The sequence below is a fragment of the Ixodes scapularis genome, unplaced genomic scaffold, assembly GCF_016920785.2.
Source record: "Ixodes scapularis isolate PalLabHiFi unplaced genomic scaffold, ASM1692078v2 PGA_scaffold5__190_contigs__length_132052651, whole genome shotgun sequence".
NCBI classification, from domain to species: domain Eukaryota; kingdom Metazoa; phylum Arthropoda; class Arachnida; order Ixodida; family Ixodidae; genus Ixodes; species Ixodes scapularis.
Window position 1 is genome coordinate 53,157,289 of NW_024609880.1, and position 20,935 is coordinate 53,178,223.

General features: G+C 45.7%; 2 protein-coding genes across 2 annotated transcripts in view; one reads left to right on the forward strand and one right to left on the reverse strand.

The window, feature by feature from the left end:
• The window catches only part of LOC8053900 (kinetochore protein Spc25), a 28,140-nt gene extending 16,115 nt beyond the window's left edge, over window positions 1-12,025 (forward strand). The window contains exons 4-5 of the mRNA XM_029974775.4: window positions 10,708-10,926; window positions 11,285-12,025. Of these exons, the coding sequence (XP_029830635.2) occupies window positions 10,708-10,926; window positions 11,285-11,418 (353 nt within the window). The 3' untranslated portion in view covers window positions 11,419-12,025. The remainder of the gene's footprint in view (window positions 1-10,707; window positions 10,927-11,284) is intronic.
• A 16-nt stretch (window positions 12,026-12,041) lies between these two features.
• The window catches only part of LOC8053899 (nostrin), a 35,810-nt gene continuing 26,916 nt past the window's right edge, over window positions 12,042-20,935 (reverse strand). The window contains exons 9-11 of the mRNA XM_029974768.4: window positions 20,643-20,771; window positions 16,355-16,628; window positions 12,042-12,266 (exon numbers count right to left, since the gene is read on the reverse strand). Of these exons, the coding sequence (XP_029830628.1) occupies window positions 12,142-12,266; window positions 16,355-16,628; window positions 20,643-20,771 (528 nt within the window). The 3' untranslated portion in view covers window positions 12,042-12,141. The remainder of the gene's footprint in view (window positions 12,267-16,354; window positions 16,629-20,642; window positions 20,772-20,935) is intronic.

Consider the following 20,935-nt stretch of genomic DNA (forward strand, 5'->3'; position numbering starts at 1 on the left):
CTCGAACGCCGCCCGAGCGACGGTGGCATATAGTAAGCTTAGTTTGTACATGATCGATGCAAAATCCTGATACTGGGAATGAAATTGGAAAGAAAAAGTGTAAGAAGACAGAAAAAAGGGGACAGGACTACGTCTCAAACTCAGCTCACGACAACGTCTCAACCTCAACTCAGCTCACGACTCGGCTCAAGACAATGTCTCAAACTCAGGGGTGGAAGCGCTGCGCCAATTGCGCCACCCTGCGCCAATTCACTTCCCTGCGCCAGCCTGCTCCAAAACGCCAATTTCGACTTTTTTTCTTTTTTTTTTTTTTTTAATTTAGTGGAAAACGGTTGGCCACGGGCCACCATGATGTGGGTACTTTTGCTTAGGTGTCACTGCGGGTGACTCGTACCAACTCGACTGGGGCTCCGAACCATGTCTAACCTCAGGGCGATTCGTCGATTTTAGTTCATCGAGAGTGCGATGTCGTTTTTTACTACAAAGAGTTTATATACGAACACATCGGTTTGGTTTCGGGCATAGTTGGTTGGCGCGGTTGGAGCGCGCATGCAGTTGCCCGTGGTCCCGATTTGCCGTGATCGTGGGAGTTGGTGCCTCGGCACCGGTGGGCTACCTTGGCCATTAACATGAGCAGAAGTAAGTGGTCTTTACTAGCTTTACCTGTTATTTGGTAGCGTACCATATTTGGACGCTTAGCCGCGAAGAATCGCGAGCACAGGCACATTCGTTCTCGAGCTCAATTTGTCTTGTCAAAACGAAACCAAAACCATCATTGTGTGCGCGAATGTGCACGCTGTCGTGTGTTGTCTACCGCCGTCAAACCACTGGCAAAAACAATACCCGCGATCTTAAGCGAGTTGGTTAATTGGCAGTGCTACACACTTTTTTGCTTCTTTCCTTTGGCGTGGAGGAGTGGGGGTTACATCAGAAATGCCGTACAACACTCCCGCGCTGCCGATTCCTGTCAAGAACGCACCTTAACTTACTATTAGCCCCGAGAAGTTCGCCTGGCGCCCCCTTACGGCGAACCGCGGTGACGTCACGGCGAGGAGAGAATTTTTCCCCGACTCGTCCCGCTCGCCCTGTGGACGCTGTGACGACGCTAGCTGTCGGCGCGGTCGTTTCTATTTAATTTTTTTTTTTGGCGTGCTTTTCGTAGGAAGTGTAAATTTTTATATACGCCTTTATTGAGGTATTGCCTGTAGCTACAGGTGAAACTTCAACGAGCATTTTAAGCATGGCTGACAGGCCAGTCAACGCATGAACCACAGCTGGTATGTGAAAATAAAGAAATATGGCCACAATTGCAGGGGCATCACTACAGATTTACATCTCGCACAATAAACGCTGCTGATGGTCCGAATGAATTGGCAGGTTATGTATACTATTTTTTTTTTGTATCTCTGTCTTTAAACAAGATCGCCGAAGCAGAAAAGCTGCATGCTGATCGAGCAACGTGCTAAATACAGTCTCGGCCATGGGGAGAGAATCACAAGTAAGACAGCCCAAGTGCAGGGGCAAAGTAAAAAAACACACAAGGAACATTTATTATATACATTGCTCGCACTTGACCTTTGCTGGATTCGGATAGTATTTCAATGAACTACACGGATGGTATCTGTGGACTTGTTTATATCAATTTTCAAGTAATATATAACAAACATAAGTTAGGGTGTCTAGCTCGTTATTAGTCCATTAAGCCCTAAAATTTAGATTTTACTTAAATCCAATTGTCCTGAAGCTAAAGTACCAGAAGCTTTTCTCACGCAGACTGTCGCCCTTCACAGGTTCCACATTTTCTGCTACTAGTGCTGCATCTACCACTGGACAGACGTTCGAATGCTTGCTTTTACTCCTGTTTTCCTCTGTTGTCAGAGAGTCCATTCGCAGGGAGTTTGGAGGCTGAGGAAGCTTTTGGGGACCTGCGGCAGTGACTCTTAAATGGAAATGACAATTCAGACTAAACGGTGCATTTTCCGAATACCAAAGGCTGGAATAAAGAATGTCAGGAAAAAGTATAAACATCCCAAATTACGGCACTATTGCTGTGCATATTTTGGGCAGTTTACTGCATATCATAGAGCCAACTGGGGGAAATTCGGCCGTTTTTGCTGCTACCATACAAACTAATTTCCAGTAATTGTGAATCCTCTAAGAAATATGCCTGCATAAGCGTATAAACTATATAATTAATTCAGGAAGAAGCTACATTTATGTAAAACAACCCTGTTTCATGAGCACTTCAAAGATCATCAGACGCAGGGCCTTTAAAACATCTGCAAACCAGCGCATGCAGAGTGGAAGCGCAGAGTCGGGGTCGCGAGCTAATTTGCCGACCACCGAAAGGCTCATGATATAAAGGCCACTTCAGATGCCTTGAAAGCGGGATGTAATATCGTCCTAAATCATGAACATGCAAGGAACAGAATTCCAGCGTCTGAAACACTTGCGTCACCGCTTCACCGACCCCTCTCAGATTGCCTTGCGTCGTGTGGACGGACGGGGAGGTTCATCGGCGTAATTGTCTCCGCCGATAGTTTTCGGGATTTGTAACCCAATTTTAAAGGTAAAAGGGACAAGCAGGCTTATAAGATGTACGGAAGCACGTTAATATCGGCCTAACTCAACGTCTTGTACACCGGGTAAACGAAGTCCGGCTCCTCGAAGAGCTTGCGGCACACAACGCCAAACCAGGAAATCGGCGCTGGGAAGCGACCCGATGCGAGATCGCGGAGCGGGGTACTCGCCCTGACGTCACGGTACACCTCACCCAATCAGGGCGCGGCGACCGCAGCGACGCTTGTGTTCGCTCTCGGGGCTAATAGCCACTCTACTCGTATAAGTTTCTGGTTTGGGGGGGGGGGGGGGGGGGGGGGGGGGGGTTGGGGGTTGGGGGTTGGGGGGGTTGGGTAGGGTAGAGAGAAGTTGGTGGGCTTCTTTTCACGTAAGAAGGCAGCCTGCCCCGCAGGGATCAGCGCCTGATCAGCTACATCTCATTTTCAGTCTCGTTCAAACTGTCTTCTCTTAAAGCACTTCTACTGAGTGCACAAGAACTCATAAGCAAGGGTGAGGCAGTTAAGGACATGGACAAGGTGGGGAGTGGACACCTCCTGCTAAGAGATGTGAACTCTAAACTGCCCAAAGTACTCGAGCGCATAAAAGAAATTGACTCTGCTCTTCAAACTGTGAAAAAAAAAAAAGGTGAACTTCAGTTGTTTCTAAATTACACAGATTCAGCTTAGTCACAACCCTTTTTTTTTTTTTGAACATGGAGCCTGTGGGCTCTTCTAGTCAGTGTTTATGCTGCATATGTATTAGTGGCTGTGATATTTTTAAGACAATATATTTTTCCATCCAAAGTAATTAGTATGTTAACTTGGGTGTAGGGATTACTGTATTTTATGAACAGGGATTAAGAACATTTGTATTTAATGAAAACAGGTCAGCAGGGACTGCTTTATTCTGAAACATGTTGTGGTACCTTAATTTTTTTTTATGGAGACACGCAATGCACAGCATTTTATGGAGTACATAAGGTTGCGTTGCTCTTCTAGGCGATGCTTAAAGCTGCATATGTACGAGTGACTGTGGTAGTCTAAAGATATAAAATACACATTTTATTTTGCATCTGAATGTTTGTCAAATGTCAGTAGCCTTGTATTTTGTTACTAAACTTGATATAGGGCTTTTTAAGTAGTGATTGAACATGTGTATTCTTTATTAAACAAAAGCTGTAGTCAGCGAAGGTAGTTTATCTGACACCTTGCAGTGGTTTAGTTTTCTGGATACATGTTTACAATTGGTCTATTAAGTAGACGGTTTTGTACTGGCGTGGCTCAAGTTAGGCTTTTATTGTCGGGGCCTCCCACATAAATCTATCATGACTCTGCCTGCTGCCGGAATGGTTCTCAAAGCCTTTCCTTTGCATAAATTGCCAATATTCCGTATTTCAATGCAATAGAAATAGAAAGGTGTGTATGTATGTTGCTTGAAAATTATTCTGGGATGTGCATGCATATATTTTTGCTACATTTTCACATTTAGAAACAACAAATCACTTTTAGACATTTGTTTGACCTCCGTGACCTGCTGCAAAACCTACTTCTACGGCTACAAAACTTATTTTTGCTGCTCCCGAGCTGCTCTAAAGCGAGCCTTTTACTGCTCCAAAACTGCTCCAAAGTGGGACTTTTGCTGCTCCCAGCCCTGATACAAAAGGCTCTAGCCCGCTTCCACCCCTGCAAACTCAACTCAACTGAGTTTGAGACGTTGTCCTGTCCCTTTTCTCTTTCTTACACTATTTCTTTCGAATTTCATTCCCAGTCTTGGAATTTTGCATCATGATCAGCATACACCAGCTCGCCTGCACCTTGACAATTTTTTAGTTTGTAATTGCTTTCGAGGTTTATTTTCCGAGACGGAAGAAACGCCGAGCAAAAAGCGCAGAAACTGACACAACTTGAGGTCAAGGAGCGTTCTACCATACCAGTAGCGTCGGAAGAGAAAAAACGGGGGGAATGGAAAGGGGGGGGGGGGCTCCAGTCTCTCTCTCTCCCCCCCCCCCCCCCCCCAGATATTTCGGACTGTTAAAGAAAACAATACGAGGAAAGAGGGCATGGTCGAGCTTATTTTAATCTGCAATTATTTATGCATATGCTTAGCTACTGTCGCTCTTCACTGCATAAAAGATTGCATAGATGATCATTGTTAGAAACTCGTTGTCAGAAGGCACTACTCGTCACATGCTCAGTGTTTCGGAAGTTGAAAGCTATGTCTTTTCAATCTAAATAACTGTGCCATTGGTAAAAAAAATATAAATAAATAAACATAACAATAAATGCAAAAATAAAAAGCTGGAGAAAACAAAAACTATCAAGAATCCACCGGAAGTGTTGTATTCTTGCATATTCACAGGCCCAGAACTACGAAACAATTTTCATCTACCAAAATGTGTACAGGCTACAAGAAACATGTCCCAAAAACGTGAAATGAAAAAATATATAGATATTTTTTTCTTTTTATGATGTGCCGAGTTTGAACAATATTAGAAATATTTTTCCCTGGGTTAATTTATTCCTCAACGTGAAAATAACAATATATACATTAATTTGTATTCTGCAGATGGTAATGATATGTACTGTCTGTGGTGTTAATTTAAATGTGATACCTCAAACAATTTCGGCTAAAAAATTACAAAGTTTAGGGCATAACTGCCTGTAGATACATGTTTGGATATTTCTTTGAAACTCGTTTTTAAGAATATTGATTATATCTTAAGACTGCACTTACCTAGGCTATACATAGATCATTCTTAAAAAAGTGTAACATCTCTACCATAAATATCTTTGGCTATAGCGCGCTTCAAATATGGCACTAACGACAATTGTCGAAAACCCGTCGTCCTCCCTCGCTCCTTCAGGAATCTATTTCTTTAAAACCAAGCATGCCAGATGATTTAAATAAACGGCATTGTCTTTCGCAAGTAATACAGCGCCACATGTAAAAATGTGAGAAAAAGAATTACGAATGTACCTCACAGCTTGAATCCAAATGCAACCACTCGTCCGTCTTTCGAAGATCGCCGAACTTCGAACCTTTACCCTAACACTTCGAAGTTCATCGAACTTTTGGCTTTTCAGGAATCGAAAGTTCGAAAATTATCTCATTTCTTAGCGTAGGAAGTTTGAAAGTTGAAAAGCTTCGAACTTTTTAATGCAAGAAATTCAAAAATTCGAATATCATCGAATTTTTTAGTCTATCAACTTCGAAAGCTCGACAAGCATCGAATTTTGCAGCGTAATAAGTTCGAAATTTCAAGAAGCGTCAAACTTCTTAGTTTAACAAGTTCGAAAATTCGACTCCTGTCGAATTTCTCGATATGGAAAGTTGAAAATTCAAAATCTTTCGAACCTTTCAAATTGCTTGATTCGATCATCGAACGTTCGGATCGAAAAAAGTTCGCGGCATCCCTAGTTACAACGAGTATGATGGTGTGAAATGAACGCTAGGGAATCTCGCGCAACCAAAACAAACAAAAAAGAATGCAAAATTTTTTTTTTTTTAGCTTGCCTGTTAAGACTTGAAAGTTACACAGCGTGCGACATCACCCCACTATAAAAATGCGGGAAAAGTTGAATGTTGCTATGTGCCAAAAAAACAAGGACAAGGAGTAGACATGCGGAGAGCTACTGATAACTGAATTTTATTTGGAGAAACACAAACACACAGACACACTTGATCAAACTTCACTAGAAATGAATCCAAACTCCTTATTGCAGGCGTCTAAAACACGTGGCCCATGGCTTCAAGCCCTTGTTCCCATGCCTTAAGTGCCACAAGCACCATAAATTATAGTTTGGTATCGTTGACTCACTTCTACTGGGAAAAGAACTCTTCTCATGTAACGTGTTCACACATTTTGCGCTAGTATTGTTTTGGACTGAGTATTGCATTGTCTAAATATTTTGCTCCTCTTTTTCACGTAAATCAACCGGAACGGCGATACCACTACAAGGATACAAGCGCAAGCTCTTTGCTCAAGGAGGCACCTCGTTTACACAAACTCTCGCCCAGCAGGAGCAAGTGACAAAGATAAAGCTCTGAGCTGAGGCTTCTAGCTGTCAAAAATTCCTTTAAAATGCAAGTAATTTCTTATAATGCTGCTGTAAAAATCATCAAGAAATGAGAAACTGCCTTATGAAGAGAGATTTTTTTTTCATGCCTGTTGAGCCTAGTGAATCATGCGACAGGGCTAGGATTGTGTGCTTGCTCTTGTTCTAGTGAAAACTACCTGTACATTGGCATTTTAAATCTTGTTGTAACGCCAGGTGAAGGCCAGAATTAGTTGTATATGCAAATAAAAGCTAAAGTTGGCAAAACTGTGAGCTTACAAAAAGCAGAGAACACAAGGTACCTTCTCTTGAACATCTCTGGGGTGTCTCTGAGACAGACTGTTGCTCTGGAAGGTAAAACACCATTGCTGTATTTTATTTTTTAGAGCGGAGCTCTTAGGCGCCTGTTTCCGGCTTGAGTGGCGTCGCCGTCAGCGTAAATATGCGGTGCATTATGGGAAATGTCCCATAATGCACCGCGCAAGACCTTCGTGAAGTCACCTATGACGTCATGTGTGACGTCACGAGGGTCCCGTGCGGTGCATTATGGGACATCTCCCATGATGCAACGTGCGAGGAGGAGGAGGAGGAGGAAGAAGGAGGGGGAGGGGTGGAGAAGGGGCGGGAGGGGCAGAAGGGACGAGGAGGGAAGGAGGAGTACCAGGGTCATTCCATGTCAAAGGAGACGGCAGTTTTCGTCATATTTTGGATATGCTTGAAAAAAAAATATAAATAAAGACACATTTGAAAGTAAGGATGGCTAAGTTTGAGGGCTGAATTATGTTTATTTTTGCTTACGTCATGCTCCAAAATGCAGGGAATTTGAGAAAACCTCCTGTATTTAAAGAAATTGCTGAAAAAAAAAAGCTATTTTTACAACATAACTTTATGTTTGCATGCAATCGAGCATAAATATATTTTATCTTACCTTGAAAGGAAAACACTTTACGCCGCCATTTTGTGTCCAGACAGGCACTCCAAACCGAAGCAAATTTTTAAGATTTCTTGATTTTTTTTAGTCAACTTGAAATTAAAATTTGATTAAGAAACTCTTTTTACTTATTTTTATAAACCTTATACTCAAATAGGTTGCATTACAATGGTAAAAAATTATTCGGACAGTTTTATTTAAATGGTGAATATGACACTTTCTTTAAAAACGGCCCTATAGAGGGTAAAAAAAAAGCCATGTGTGCAACGGTGCTCGCATTTTCTGAAATAGCCGAAAGTTTAACCGACCCCATCTGTTCGACATATAAAAAAATTGGAAAAGTACTTTTTGTTATTTTGGAGAAATTATTTTTTAAATATGAGGTAGAACGGCATCAGTTCCAGGCGCCTTCCTTGTCGGCAACGCAGGCCGTCGTCTGCTACGGTCGAGTGAAACACTGCATGGGGTACTTAATTTCGTTAATTATATTTGTATAGCTAAAGCTGAGGATCTTGACATTATGACATGTCTATTTATAGTGACTAGAGAGTGCATATTTTTTTTTGCTCTAGACTATATGTCCGGGTGTGCTTGCCAGTTGGATAGCGACAACTCGAAATATTGTTCGGGATACTTTTTATCAAAGCCAAAACAAAGCACATTTGCAGCTCACCGACGTTTTTGTTTCTTCTTATGTAGATAAATAGATAATATAGTCAAGAAATACTATATCACATTTAGAATATCAGTGTTTCATTAGCTTTTAGTTCATGTCATAGGCTAGAGCGCTGCGCATGTCTGGAACGTCACCGGTGTGATCCATCTGCTGCGATGGCTCAAATTCCCATGGAAAACTCTTCCTGCACGATGGACGTGGGTGTCATTTTAGCTACCACGTAATAATATTCTTTTGGCACACTAATTTGAAGGCTTTAATTCCACTTTACATGTGCTCAGGTGACGGGAGACAAAGCCGTCGTCTGCTAACCGAGTTTGTGCATGCAGACGGATCGCCAGAATTGGTTAGCAGACGGCACATCTTCACTTTTTAGTCATACTGCATTTCCTTGTAAAAAATGAAATAGTGGACGCAGGAGTTCGCCAACGGTGCCGAGCGATAACGGTGATATTCTTCCTCTTCAACGAAAAGCCATTGGGGTGCAAATACATAGTGCAACTGAAAAACAGAGAGTGAAACATTAAAAGAAGCAGAACATTAAGAGTGGATATTTGGGCCAACGGCCATGTGAAGGTTATAACACAACAGAAGCATGTTGCGTGTTTACCACTTGTAAAATATATGTCTCCCCTATATGAAAAAAAGTTATGTGTTGTGCTCCTATCGAAAACCCCTAAATATGAGTATTCGCTTGCCCTTTTTGGTATATTGATATCTTATCTGAGTGACATCTGTATATAGTATTTCTGGACTATATATTACATTCATGTACAAGAAAAAAAGAAATGTTGGTGAACTACAAATGTGCTTTGTTTCGGCTTTGATAAAAAGTATCCCAAACAATATTTCGAGTTGTCGCTATTCAACTTGCAAGCGCACTCAAACATATTGTTTAGAGCAAAAAAAAATTGTTCCCTTTCTAGTCACTATAAATAGACATGTCATAATGTCAAGATTCTTAGCGTTAGCTATACAAATATAATTAACGAAATTAAGTTCCCCGTGCAGTGTTTCGCTCGACCGTACCAGACGACGGCGTGCATTGCCGACGAGGTGGACACCTGGAGGCGATGTTGTTCTGCCTCACATTTAAAAAATAATTGCTCCAAAATGTCAAAAAGTACTTTTCTAATTTTTTGATATGTTGAACAGAGGGGGTTGGTTAACCTTTCGGCTATTTCAGAAAATGCGAGCACCGTTGCCCACATGGCTTTTTCTTACCCTCTATATGGCTGTTTTTAAAGAAAGTGACATATTCACCATTTATTTAAAAACTGTCCGAATAATATTTTTATAATTGTAATGCAACCTAGTCGAGCATTAGGTTCAGAAAAATAAGTTTCTTAGTCAAACTTTAATTTCAAGTTGACCAAACAAAATCAAGAAATCTTAAAAATTTCCTTCGGTTTGGAGTGCCTGTCTGGACCCAAAATGGCGGCAAAGGGTGTTTTACTTTCAAGGTAAGATAGAATATATTAGTGATTGATTGCATGTTAACTTAAAATTATGTGGTAAAAGTAGCTTTTTTTTTTCAGCAATTTTTCGAAATACAGAAGATTTTCTCCGATTCCCCGCACTTTGGAGCATGACGTCAGCAAAAATAAACGTAATTCAGCCCTCAAATTTAACCACCCTTACTTTCAAACGTGTCTTTATTCATATTATTTTTTTCAAGCATATCCAAAATATGACGAAAATTGCCGTCTCCTTTGGTATGGAATGACCCAGCAGGGAGGATGAGGAGGTGGGTATACCCTCCCCTCAGTACCCTTCCCTCCTCCTCGAGAGCTGCACTCTAATTTGGCGTTACAGGGTGTTTTAAATGTCTTTCTTTTTTTTTTTTTTTGGTGCTTTTGTTTGTCTAAAAATATCAATTTTTTTTGCTTTCTAAAAGGTCGAAAGCTTACCCCCCAAAAGGTCGAAAAATTTCGACCTTTTGGGGGGTGGGCTATTAGGATCTCACACTTGAGTAAATTTGAGACCTTGGACTTATAGGACAGTGTGATGCAGCCGTCATCCCCCTTTACCCCAATTTTGTATGCCTAAAAAACTTAACGGCTTTTTTTGTTCAGCACCTATCACAGTATACAGTACAATTCCCCAGAGGAAACTGCTTTACAGGAAGTGCATGCTCTCGCTCCCTTTCATTAATGTATCTGACCATCTGCCCTATTTACCATCGCCAACTTGTCGTTGGTGTATCGTAGACTACTTGTTTGGTGCATTCTACACATTCGTTTGACGCTTCTTCGTGCCAATGCTGTCTTTGCGCGTCGTCTCGTTTGCTTTTGGGCATAGGCTCCAACGTTAGTTGTGGGATAACCTTCTGGGTATTTTGAGGGTGTCTTTTCTTTGTGTGGCTACAAAGCTGCCGGCACACCCCTTAAAGCTTCCAGAAATGCCGGATCGCAGAATGTTGGACGTTGCATTTCCACTTCGGAGGCTCTCAAACCCCACAATATGTTTTTTTCTGGAATCGCCAGTGGTCCAGTTGGGGACACCGCTGGCGGAGCGCCCCAAGCAACACCAGGAAACGGTGAACCTCTTTGCCACCTGGATGGGGCTCGAGCTGATACCCGAGCCGACGAAAGACAAGTCAAAGGGATGGCCGTACCGGGCCTTCCTGTCGCTCTTGGACCCCTGTCAGCCAGAGAGGAAGTGCAGTTTCCTGTTAAACGTCGCCAGCGACGGGCGCTACCAGGGTATGCTCCCGAGCATTACAGAATGCACATATCCACAATTCCCGGGCCACGGCTTCGACTGGCTCGTTTACCGTCCTATCCTGCCCATGCATGGAGGTAAGAAGCTTCTGGAGGCGAAGTGGCTTCCACACTTTTGGCTTCCGAGGGAAATAGCTGTTGGCACCAAGTCAGCTCTCCTTTTCATCCAATACCAACTCTTGGTTTTGGTCATCATGAGGTGCGTGTCCCTCCCCACTTCTGGCTTCACCCATGGTGGCGTCGTGTCGCCTCCAGAAGCTTCCTACCTCCATGCACCGGTCGGAGACGCGCTGGGGTCACCGTGACATCGCCCAACTGGTTCCCTCTTGTTTGCTTGCAGTCTCGGACTGCAACCCCGCGGTGACAGACCTGGAGCGACTAGTTCTGGAGCTGAATCGAGCGGACGACTTGAGCAAGTTCTTCCGTGAAATGCGGGCCAGGTTCAAGGCCATCCTCAACCCCACCTCGGCATAGAGGATGCAGATCTCGCAGCATTTGCGGCTCTAGCACTATGGTCATCATTCAACGAAAGCAAACTTAATTGCCAAGCTCTAATTCACCCGTCGTTGACGTCGACAATAATTTACGATGCCGAGATGTCCAGATCTAGACCTCAGTCATAGTCTAGATCGGGGGTCTCCAAACACTGGCATGCAGGCCAGGTCTGGGCCGCGGAAGTCTTCTGACTGGCCCGTGGCTGACCGCATTCTTTTCAAAGGCAAGGTTCCTTCCGCGAGAAAATGTGCGCCTAAAAAAATGGCTCCACGACGCACTTCAAATACGCCAGAAAGAATGAGAGACTGCATCAACCCGGGGTTCTCTCGCCCCAGCTGGACATCGTCATTGCCAATATCGCCATTCTGAGTCTCCGGCTTCATCTTTTAATCATGTTCAAATTCCTTTGCATTCTTACGTACATTGTGCCAGCCCTGGTCTTATCATTCTAATATCTTTTGCACTGCAGAAGTGTGCCAAAGTTTCCATGCATGCGCTTAGACTTATTTGGCGAGTTTTCACCGTTCACAATTGTTGCACGCTGTCGTAGCTATAAAGTTTTCTGGTCTAGTTAAAAAAAAAACTGATGCAAGACAGCCCACTACAAAATGAGAAAATATTGTTTTTATTTGTTGGCGGTGACTATACTAAAGAGACCTCTGCTGGCTAGCCCCGGGGCCCCCCTCCTCTCCGCAACCGGGGCTAGCCGGGTGGGAGACCAGGTTCGAGCTCCTGGACGTAGCTCGCGGGGAAAAGCCCATAGCTGCCGTTGAGTTCCCCGTGCCACCAGCCCTCCTCCGCTCGGCCGTGCACCGTCACCACGTCACCTGCAGGGTCCAAGACGCACTTTGTTGAACACGTGTGCTAGACGCCCCGTCGTTCTCATCCAGCCGGCAACCGGAGCACACCATGCTCAAGGAGCCAGCACAACGAACTGGCCATACGCTTTGGCCTTGTGACATTTGTCGACACTGCTACACTCACCGCTTACAGAAAGAGCTGTAAAGGGGACTAAATAAAACTTTTTGAAGTTGCCGTAATTAGTGACATTTCGAGGGGCTGAATATCACCGAAGTTGCAGCGAATGCTTAGTGCCCGTAATTTGTTACGTTATTGGACCTCTGTCGGCAAACTGCACAAACCCGCGGCGATTTAGTAGTCAATGTTGTGTGTCAACATTGTTTCGGACCCTTCCTTGAGTAGAAGACGGAACTCCACCCAGCACTTTTCCGTGTAGGCAATCGCAGCCTGCCCCGACACTGTGGCATATCTTAAAAGTAATTTCGTTACATTCTTGTAACTAACATACCTTTGTACTAATGTGACTGTATTTGTAACGTCGTTATATTTCAACCCGATGCAAGTTGATTGCTTATTATTAACTTCTACAGCTCTGCCCATTAGTGGCATGCAGTGCAACGTCCCTTTGCGGCCGATACTTTTTAAGCTCGAGTACACCATTAGCCACGACGTCGCAATTGGTCACTGCCCCGTCATTTTCCGGCTGTCGACAGTGTGGCCTTTGTCGCCGTTGCATCATTAATTATGGGCATTTATTGTAATTGATATGATATTTCTGTTGGAACTGGATAAAGCATTCGCCTCTATGCAGATGACCGTCATATACAGTGGCATTAGGACTGAATCGGACTGCCTGGCCTTGCAAGAGGACATTAATAGAATTTCACGGTGGTGCGAAAAGTGGGGAATGAAGCTTAGTACCCATAAATGCTCCCAGATGACTTTCACTAGGAAGCGCCAGCCAGTATCTTTTGCGTACTTGATCAGCGGCGTCAAACTAAAGAATGAGGAAGTAGTAAAGTATCTAGGTGTTAAATTTTCTCATAATTTGTCATGGAGCGCACACATCGACTCCTTCACGGCATGTGAAACTTTTTGAAACGTAATTTCAGGGACTGTCCCCAAACTGCGAAAGCAACTCCTTTTAAGACTAACGTTAGGCCGGTACTAAAGTACGCCAGTGTCCTGTGGGACCCAAAAGAGAGTTACTTGGGGAGAAAAAATAGAGCAAGTACAGAGCAGGGCTGTGAGATTTGTTGCAAGAAGCTCCTATTATGGAGAAAGTGCTACCGCTCTTAAAAGGCAATTACAGTGGGAGCCGCTTTCCTCCAAAAGAAGACGTCTTCGCTTGTTTCTTCACGCAAATTACCATGATCAAACCGGGATTAATATAACAAAGTCAGCAAAGTTTATTCATCCCCTCAACTTCGTATCTAGGAGATTAGACACTCAGAAAAAATTAGGGAATCGACAGCCCGAACCAACGTTCTGAAATATTCATTTTTTCTAAACACTATTAAAGAGTGGAATGCCCTGCCAAATGACACCGTTTCTATCTTGTCAAATTCACTTCTCTTTGACAGACTGTCACATGACAGCTGGCCAGACTAACATGGCTAGGAAAATGTTTTGATCCTTGCTATGCGAATTTAGAGTGATACTGCTGTATGTTTAGTTGTTCCTACTTTAATTATTTTATTACTCTTTGAATGTAGTTGATAAAACTACATCTGTGTTTTTTTTACTCCTGTGTCACGCGGCAAGCGAGAGTTATTTATTTTTGCTGTTAGCGCATATTTTCCTCAGCTGATGTTTTTATCTGGCTCGTACCTAGAATGCGAGTAACCAATGTTTCTTTTATCATATTCTGGGCTTGCTTTTGTTGGAGTGTTTTCCTGCGTGCTTGCGTTTTTCTTTTTTTTCTTGGTACATATGCACGAGTGTATTTCTACCTTCACAACTATGTACCTCCCCTCCCCCCCCCCCCCCCCCCTGATAATGCCTTCGGGCACTGCGGGGTAACCCGAAATAAAAAAATTAATAAATAAATATGTACAGGTCATTTTTCAATTGCCAACGTCAATTTTTAATAAAAATGCCGCAAGGAGGCGCCGTTTCACTTTGCATTCCCGCAAACTTCCGGGCAGAAGGGAGGACAAATAATCCCCACCATCGCGCCACTTTTTACAACGTCCACGACATATTACATCACCATTTTTCCCAATGCTTACCTAAAGGAACGGATAGTGAGGGATTTGTTGGAGATTTTTAGAGCGCAGCCTTTAGGGGCCCGTTCCCGGCTTGAGTGGCGTCGGCGTAACCAAGGTCATCCCAAGGTTACGTGACACCCAAAGTCACGTGACCCCCCCCCCCCCCCCCCCCCGAAGTCACGTGACACCCCGAAATCACGTGACACCCCCAGGTCACGTGACCACCCCCAGGGTCACGTGACCTCCCCGATGACGTCACCGGCATCCGTATCGTCATCATCACTGATGACATCATCAGTGACGCCACTGATGACGTCATCAGTGATGATGACGATGCGGATGCCGGTGACGTCACTGATGACTTCATCAGTGATAATGACGATGCGGATGCCGGTGAGGTCATCAGTGACGTCACTGATGACGTCATCAGTGACGCCGATGACGGCATCAGTGACGATGACGTCATCGGGGAGGTCAAGTGACCTCGGCGGGGGTCACGTGACCTGGGGGTGTCACGTGACTTCGGGGGGGCATCCGCATCGTCATCATCACGGATGACGTCATCAGTGACATCACTGATGACGTCATCAGTGATGATGACGATGCGGATGCCGGTGAGGTCATCAGTGATGATGACGATGCGGATGCTGGTGACGATGACGTCATCGGGGAGGTCACGTGACCTCGGCGGGGGTCACGTGACCTGGGGGTGTCACGTGACTTCGGGGGGGGGGGGGGCATCCGCATCGTCATCATCACAGATGACGTCATCAGTGACGTCACCGACATCCGCATCGTCATCATCGCTGATGACGTCATCAGAGTCCGCATCGTCATCGTCACTGATGACGTCATCAGTGACGTCACTGATGACATCATCGGCATGGTCACGTGACCCCCCCCAGGTCACTTCACCCCCCAGTACCCTTCCCTCCTCCTCCTCAAGAGCTGCGCTCTAACTCGTTGTTGCAGGGAGTTGTAAACGGCTTTCACTTTTTTAATACTCTTGCAAGACTAGCAATTACCGAGTATATGCCGAATAGCCCAGCATAGAGACCTTGCTAAATCTCCAACACTGTCATTTCTCTTGGCACTCAAGCATACCAGCCAATGTGGCATAATAAGCTTGGAAGGCCCGCCAATACAGAGCGACTAGAAATCGCATGGGAGGTAAAAGATTGCTTGTGTTCGTAAACATGCAAAGGGTCAGCAGTGAGCATTGTACCGGCGTGTAGTTATGCATCACTACCGCATAATTGTGTTAAAGACTCCAGGTAGTAGCGGTCGTGCACTGGCTAAATTTTTCATTTACAGTGGAAACACCAGGCGCCCATCGGGGCTGACTAACTTTCGTGCTGTCTTAATTAACATGCACTCAACACAACTGTCTACAGCGTGGGTTGTGTGCACGAGTACACAGAGTACACTTAAGGGTTCTCGAGCTCCCAAATTTCTTCAACCATCGCCAAGTAAAGCTTTTTTCTAGGTTAAGCACACTGTTAGTAAATCTAAGCCATCTATTGATGCATAACTATGAGCCAAACACTCCCTAGTATGTGCATTATTGTTTACAAGGTCTGTGGTCTTTTGCCCCGTTTTATCACAGGAGGGGTTTGTCGGGTTTCAGTCGAGTCGCAGAAAAGTTCCCCGAGAAGTCCGAGGACTCCTGATTTATGCGGAGTGCAAGTTTGTCTGCTTCATGCACAGGGGTTGCAATGATGTCAAAATGCCAAGGTCTTATTGGCTGGTTGAAGAAAAAAGTAGTGTGTAGTGTGTAGCATTGAGGTCTACCCACTATCCTTTCAATCAAAGCAAATTTGAGCTTGGCGTCGCTGACATCATCGCGACTCCTGCGCATGAAGCAGACGACTTGCTCTCCTCATAGATATTCCGACGACTGCTACCTGAGCGCAGGCTGAGCTCGTCCTCCATGCTGGCCCGGTAGTCGTACAGGGCTTGGCAACGGGAGGGCAGGCTGTTGGCGTACAGCCCCTCCGTGCTCACATTGTCCCCCTGAACCGAGGAGGCCTCACTGGGAGGGTCTGTGGGGGCCGCGTGCCCGTCGGCCGAGCCACGGTCCCAGGCGTCCCTGACTTCCTCCTCGCTGCCCGCACACGAGCAGCTGGAGGGCCTCCTCTGGAGCCACGGGGGGACCTTGAGCACCGTCTGGGACAGGCCCTGGGAGAGAGGTAAGAAGAAAAATGTGCATACCACCCTCTCTTGTTCATAAGTTGCATTGTTGACCTTTAACATTGGTTTCTTGAAAAAGAGTGTAAGTCAGACCTTCGCGTAAGTCGCCCTTCATTTTTGAGGTTGGTGCGGCGGAACTCTACGGATAGGGTCACATACTGATGTCTACCGTGACTGCGTTACATATGCGCAAGTGGGAGTTTCAATATTCTTAACAATAAATGTTATTAAAAAATGCATATAAATCGCAGTGGTGTGTAAACAGCATCAGCGAAAATTTTGAGAAAAAAAAAAAGTGGACTTAAACGCTAGAAGTTAGGTAATTTTGCTTCAGATTATACCGGGTCTGTGGGAAAAGAAAATTCCATTTCACAGCGAAAGCTGTTGTGGGCTCATCCCACCAATGGAATTGACATCTGTTGTCACTGACGTACCCTATTTTCCGGGCTATAGTCCGCAGACAATTTATGTTTAAAAGTTGAGATTTCTGGCTGTGCAGACTATCTATGCGTGCGGACTATACAGGAATTTTGTTTTTCAAGATAGTTCATTGTGACGAGACGTAACGGTCTGTGTTAAAGACTCGCGACCAGTTCGCACTTTCTACTTTTCCCTCCCTCTTCTACCCTGCCCGCCGTTGCCCGTTTCCTCCTCCCCCATGGTGAGGAGGATGTTCTACCTTGCAGAATCTCGAATCTGGTCGTCGGACTTTAACTAGAAATGTATGTTAGTGACGATCTATGTGCCGTGCATGAGAAGATTTCCCTGTCGACTGAACACCAGGTGGGGACTGTCTGAGCAAAAACCTTTTTTCGGCCTAAGTGGGCCCCTGCGGACTATACACCGGGTACGGACTATAACCCGGAAAATACGGTAGTTGCTGATGTTGATGTTGTAGTTGGCATAATAGGGCCTAGGTAGGGTGACCGGACGTCCCGCTTTTGCCGGGACAGTCCCATTTATGAGGTCCGCTTCTGCCGTCTCGCCTTTTTGTTCCAATCAAGAACCACGTCCCGTTTTCGCAGGAGTCCATAGTTTCGAAATTGCCACCAAGCGAGTTGAAGCAAAACAAAACTATGCTTACTTATTACAAGTATATTTTACAAAAATGATTGTAGGTACTTTAAAATATTTACCCAGAGGGTAAAATTTAGAACTGTTCTTGTCCACAAACACTTTTTCTCTCTCGCAAAGATGCGTGTGTAGAAATATGTTTTTTGAGTTACTGGATATAGCATGCATGTAGAATTTCGGTTGGCAGCATTACACTATTTTTCGGAAATGGCAAAGAAATGCACTTGCCGCCCCCCCCCCCCCCCCCCCCCCCCCCCCTTTCCCGCTGAGATGTCCCGTTTTCTAGCTCGAGGAATACGGTCACCCTAGGCATAGGGCATTCGTCGAGATATTCCCCACTGTCTCTCAACGCTCTCGGTAATCGAACCTGGGTCCACTGCATGCGGAGTGGGCGTGCTATCACAGAGCTACGCATTGGCAATCTGCTTTATTGTACAGTTTTGGTGGACCAAATGTGACTATGAGTCTCGATTAGTGCCCGCGAGATGGCCACAGTTGCTGCGACGCTGCGGTAGAAAACTCTCTCATTCTTATTCAATTCCAAATCAAGTTGGAGTTAATTGCTAAAATTAAAAGCTTCAACTAGGTGACGCGAGCCGCCGCCCGATTAAAGAAGTTCAGCCGTATCCATCCATCCAATACCACTAAGAAGAAGGTCCTGCGCATAACGTCTTTATTAGTGGGTCCCCGAGCGTCCCCAAGCGGCGAACGCGCTTAAAGGGACAATGAAGACGATTTTATTTAAATCTTTTAAATGGCGTTTCTATGCTTCTTGGGAACATAGCATGCTGCCCTATTTTTTGTAGACCTTTGTGACATGTATTTCTGTGCCTACGAAAGAAGTAAAGAAACCGAAACTAAACGATTTCCATTTTCATTTCTGGGCCTCCGAAAACGGAGGTGACGTAGGGAGTGACGTCAAGTGTGAATAGTCGGTATCGGTAGTATAATTAGGAGATCGAGACTCCGGTTACTGCGGTGGGTTATAGCAGCGCGGTGGCGCGGTCGTTTCGTCGAATCTGTCAACATGGATGGCAATGCTGCTCTCGCGAGCGAGTTCGAGCTTCTGTTCAGTGACCCAACACAAACAGAATGGGAGTATGTGTGCGGCGGCCTCCGCCATCACCCAAGGGAGACCGCCCAGCCGGTAACGAGCGGCTCGCATGCCGAAGTGCCCATAGTTGCTCGTTGGCAGTTTCGCGTCCAGCGTAGAAAAGAAAAAAACAATTATGCTGCTTTATTTACGGTTTAGCAATTATTTACGGTCCGATTTATACTTTTCATGGTTATTCAAGCGGAAATTTGAACAGTATTTCTAAAAATCGCGAACCAAAACGTGACCGAGGACACGTCTCTCGTTTCGACCAATCGCTGACACGTCTCTTGTGACGTCGCGCATCTTGGCCCCGCATCGGTCACATGAGCTCCGCTTCTCCTGGCTTCTCCCGCAACTCTCGGGGCGTCGCAGCAGTTGATCCCGGTACGATTATTACCGCGACTGCTTAATTGATTTGTGCGGCACACAAGCGCCGGTTTCGGCTGAAATTTGGGCAACGTGGCCCGTGATGTGCCTGGAACCCAGTTCAATCGCTAATAAAATGTCCGAAATTGCCTTCATTGTCCCTTTAAACTCGACGAGAGTCAAATTTGGGGGTTTTACGTGCCAAACCAACGACGGGCATCTGGCACACCCCAGCGGAGGACTGAGGATTAATTTGAACCACCTGGGGATCTTTTGACGTGCAACCGAAAGCTCGGTTACACGGCCTGAAACTCGACGAGAGTACGGCGCAAAGCGGCAGACGCAGGTGTCTTGGCATCGCCGCGTACTAGCGTAGCGCTTGTTGCAAGACCCTGAAAGACAAGGTGGCGGCGATGCCGCCGCGTCACGTCGTTCGTTGCAGGGAGAATTATAAGATGCATGCTCGTGAGAATGAAGCCAATTGAGCCAATGACTTTGCCATGACGTGTCACAGCTATCGCTGCAACTGTACTGGACTGCTTGTTTTTTCTCGCTGCAAAAGTAAATGACGCATTGCCAAATGCTCGCTGTCTCTGCCCGAGTGTAGGGTGTCAAAGCATAAAATGCACACAGAGTTTCTCCGTGCAACATTGCCGCGAAGCAACATGCTATAAATTCTGCATTGTCGCTAGCTTTGTCACAACATTGCGGGAAAGGGGGAAATTCTTTAAAGCTTCCGACCTAGTCAACGAGAACCGACTCAAACGAAGAGCGTAGCCCTGACGAGGAACGGTTGACCGACTGGCGGCAGTTCGCTTCCAGACTACCTTCTCATTAGCGCCAGAGTTGGGTGTTGTTCCTAGCTGGTGCTGTACGCTGCACTTCAGATAGAGAGTGCATAATCGTTGACGGTGACTGAGATCGTTGTATGTGGCACACAATGCTCTACAACAATCCTTTTGTGCAATTGCATTCCTTTTATCGAGGGTACGTCATACACGGAACGCGCCGCTCTCCTCGTCGTCTCCCGTGCGTGCAGCACCTGGGACGCGTGGACTGCAGCACGTGGCCGTATCTGAGTGTTTCGGTACGGTGCCTGGAACGCATCTTTAGCCGGTGCGTTTGGCGTCTCGTACCGCGCCCACGGATTGAAGGAGATTCCTGAGTGGTAGCGAACGACGCGTCACGCCGTCGCACGTCGTATTTCCGTTGGTCGGTTATAGAAATGCCGGCGAAAAAGGCGAGCAAACACGAGCGTCGCTGTCGTCCCAGCATTTCGACTCTCAGCTGCCAAAGCGTCGTCGGGCGAAAATCGAGGTACCACATTTGAGGGCGCAGTTAGCGCACTGGTTGGAGACATGTTACGGACGCCTTAGTCATGGCCTTGTCATACATCCTACAATATGCCACTCGTCACCTCCTGGGTATGTTGCCAGCGTTGAAGTGTTCTGGCGGAGCACCCTCACCTGCCTGTCTCTACGTTGCTCCAGGTGCGTAGCCAGGGGGTGGGGGGGCCTGGGACGTCCCTCCAGGCCCGCCAGCACGCACTGCACCTTGTGCCGACTCGCCTCCAGAAACGCCAGGCTCTGGCGGAGCTGCGCACAGGAAGGTGGATCGTGGTGGAACACCGGATCGTAGAACTGACGCTTTTTAGCGTGCTACTAATTGTGATGCACGCTTGGAAACTAGTCTGTCTGTTGCGACGTAAAGAGTAAGCTCCTCCCACAAAAACCTCCGCTCGCTGCGATTGGTGGTTTCC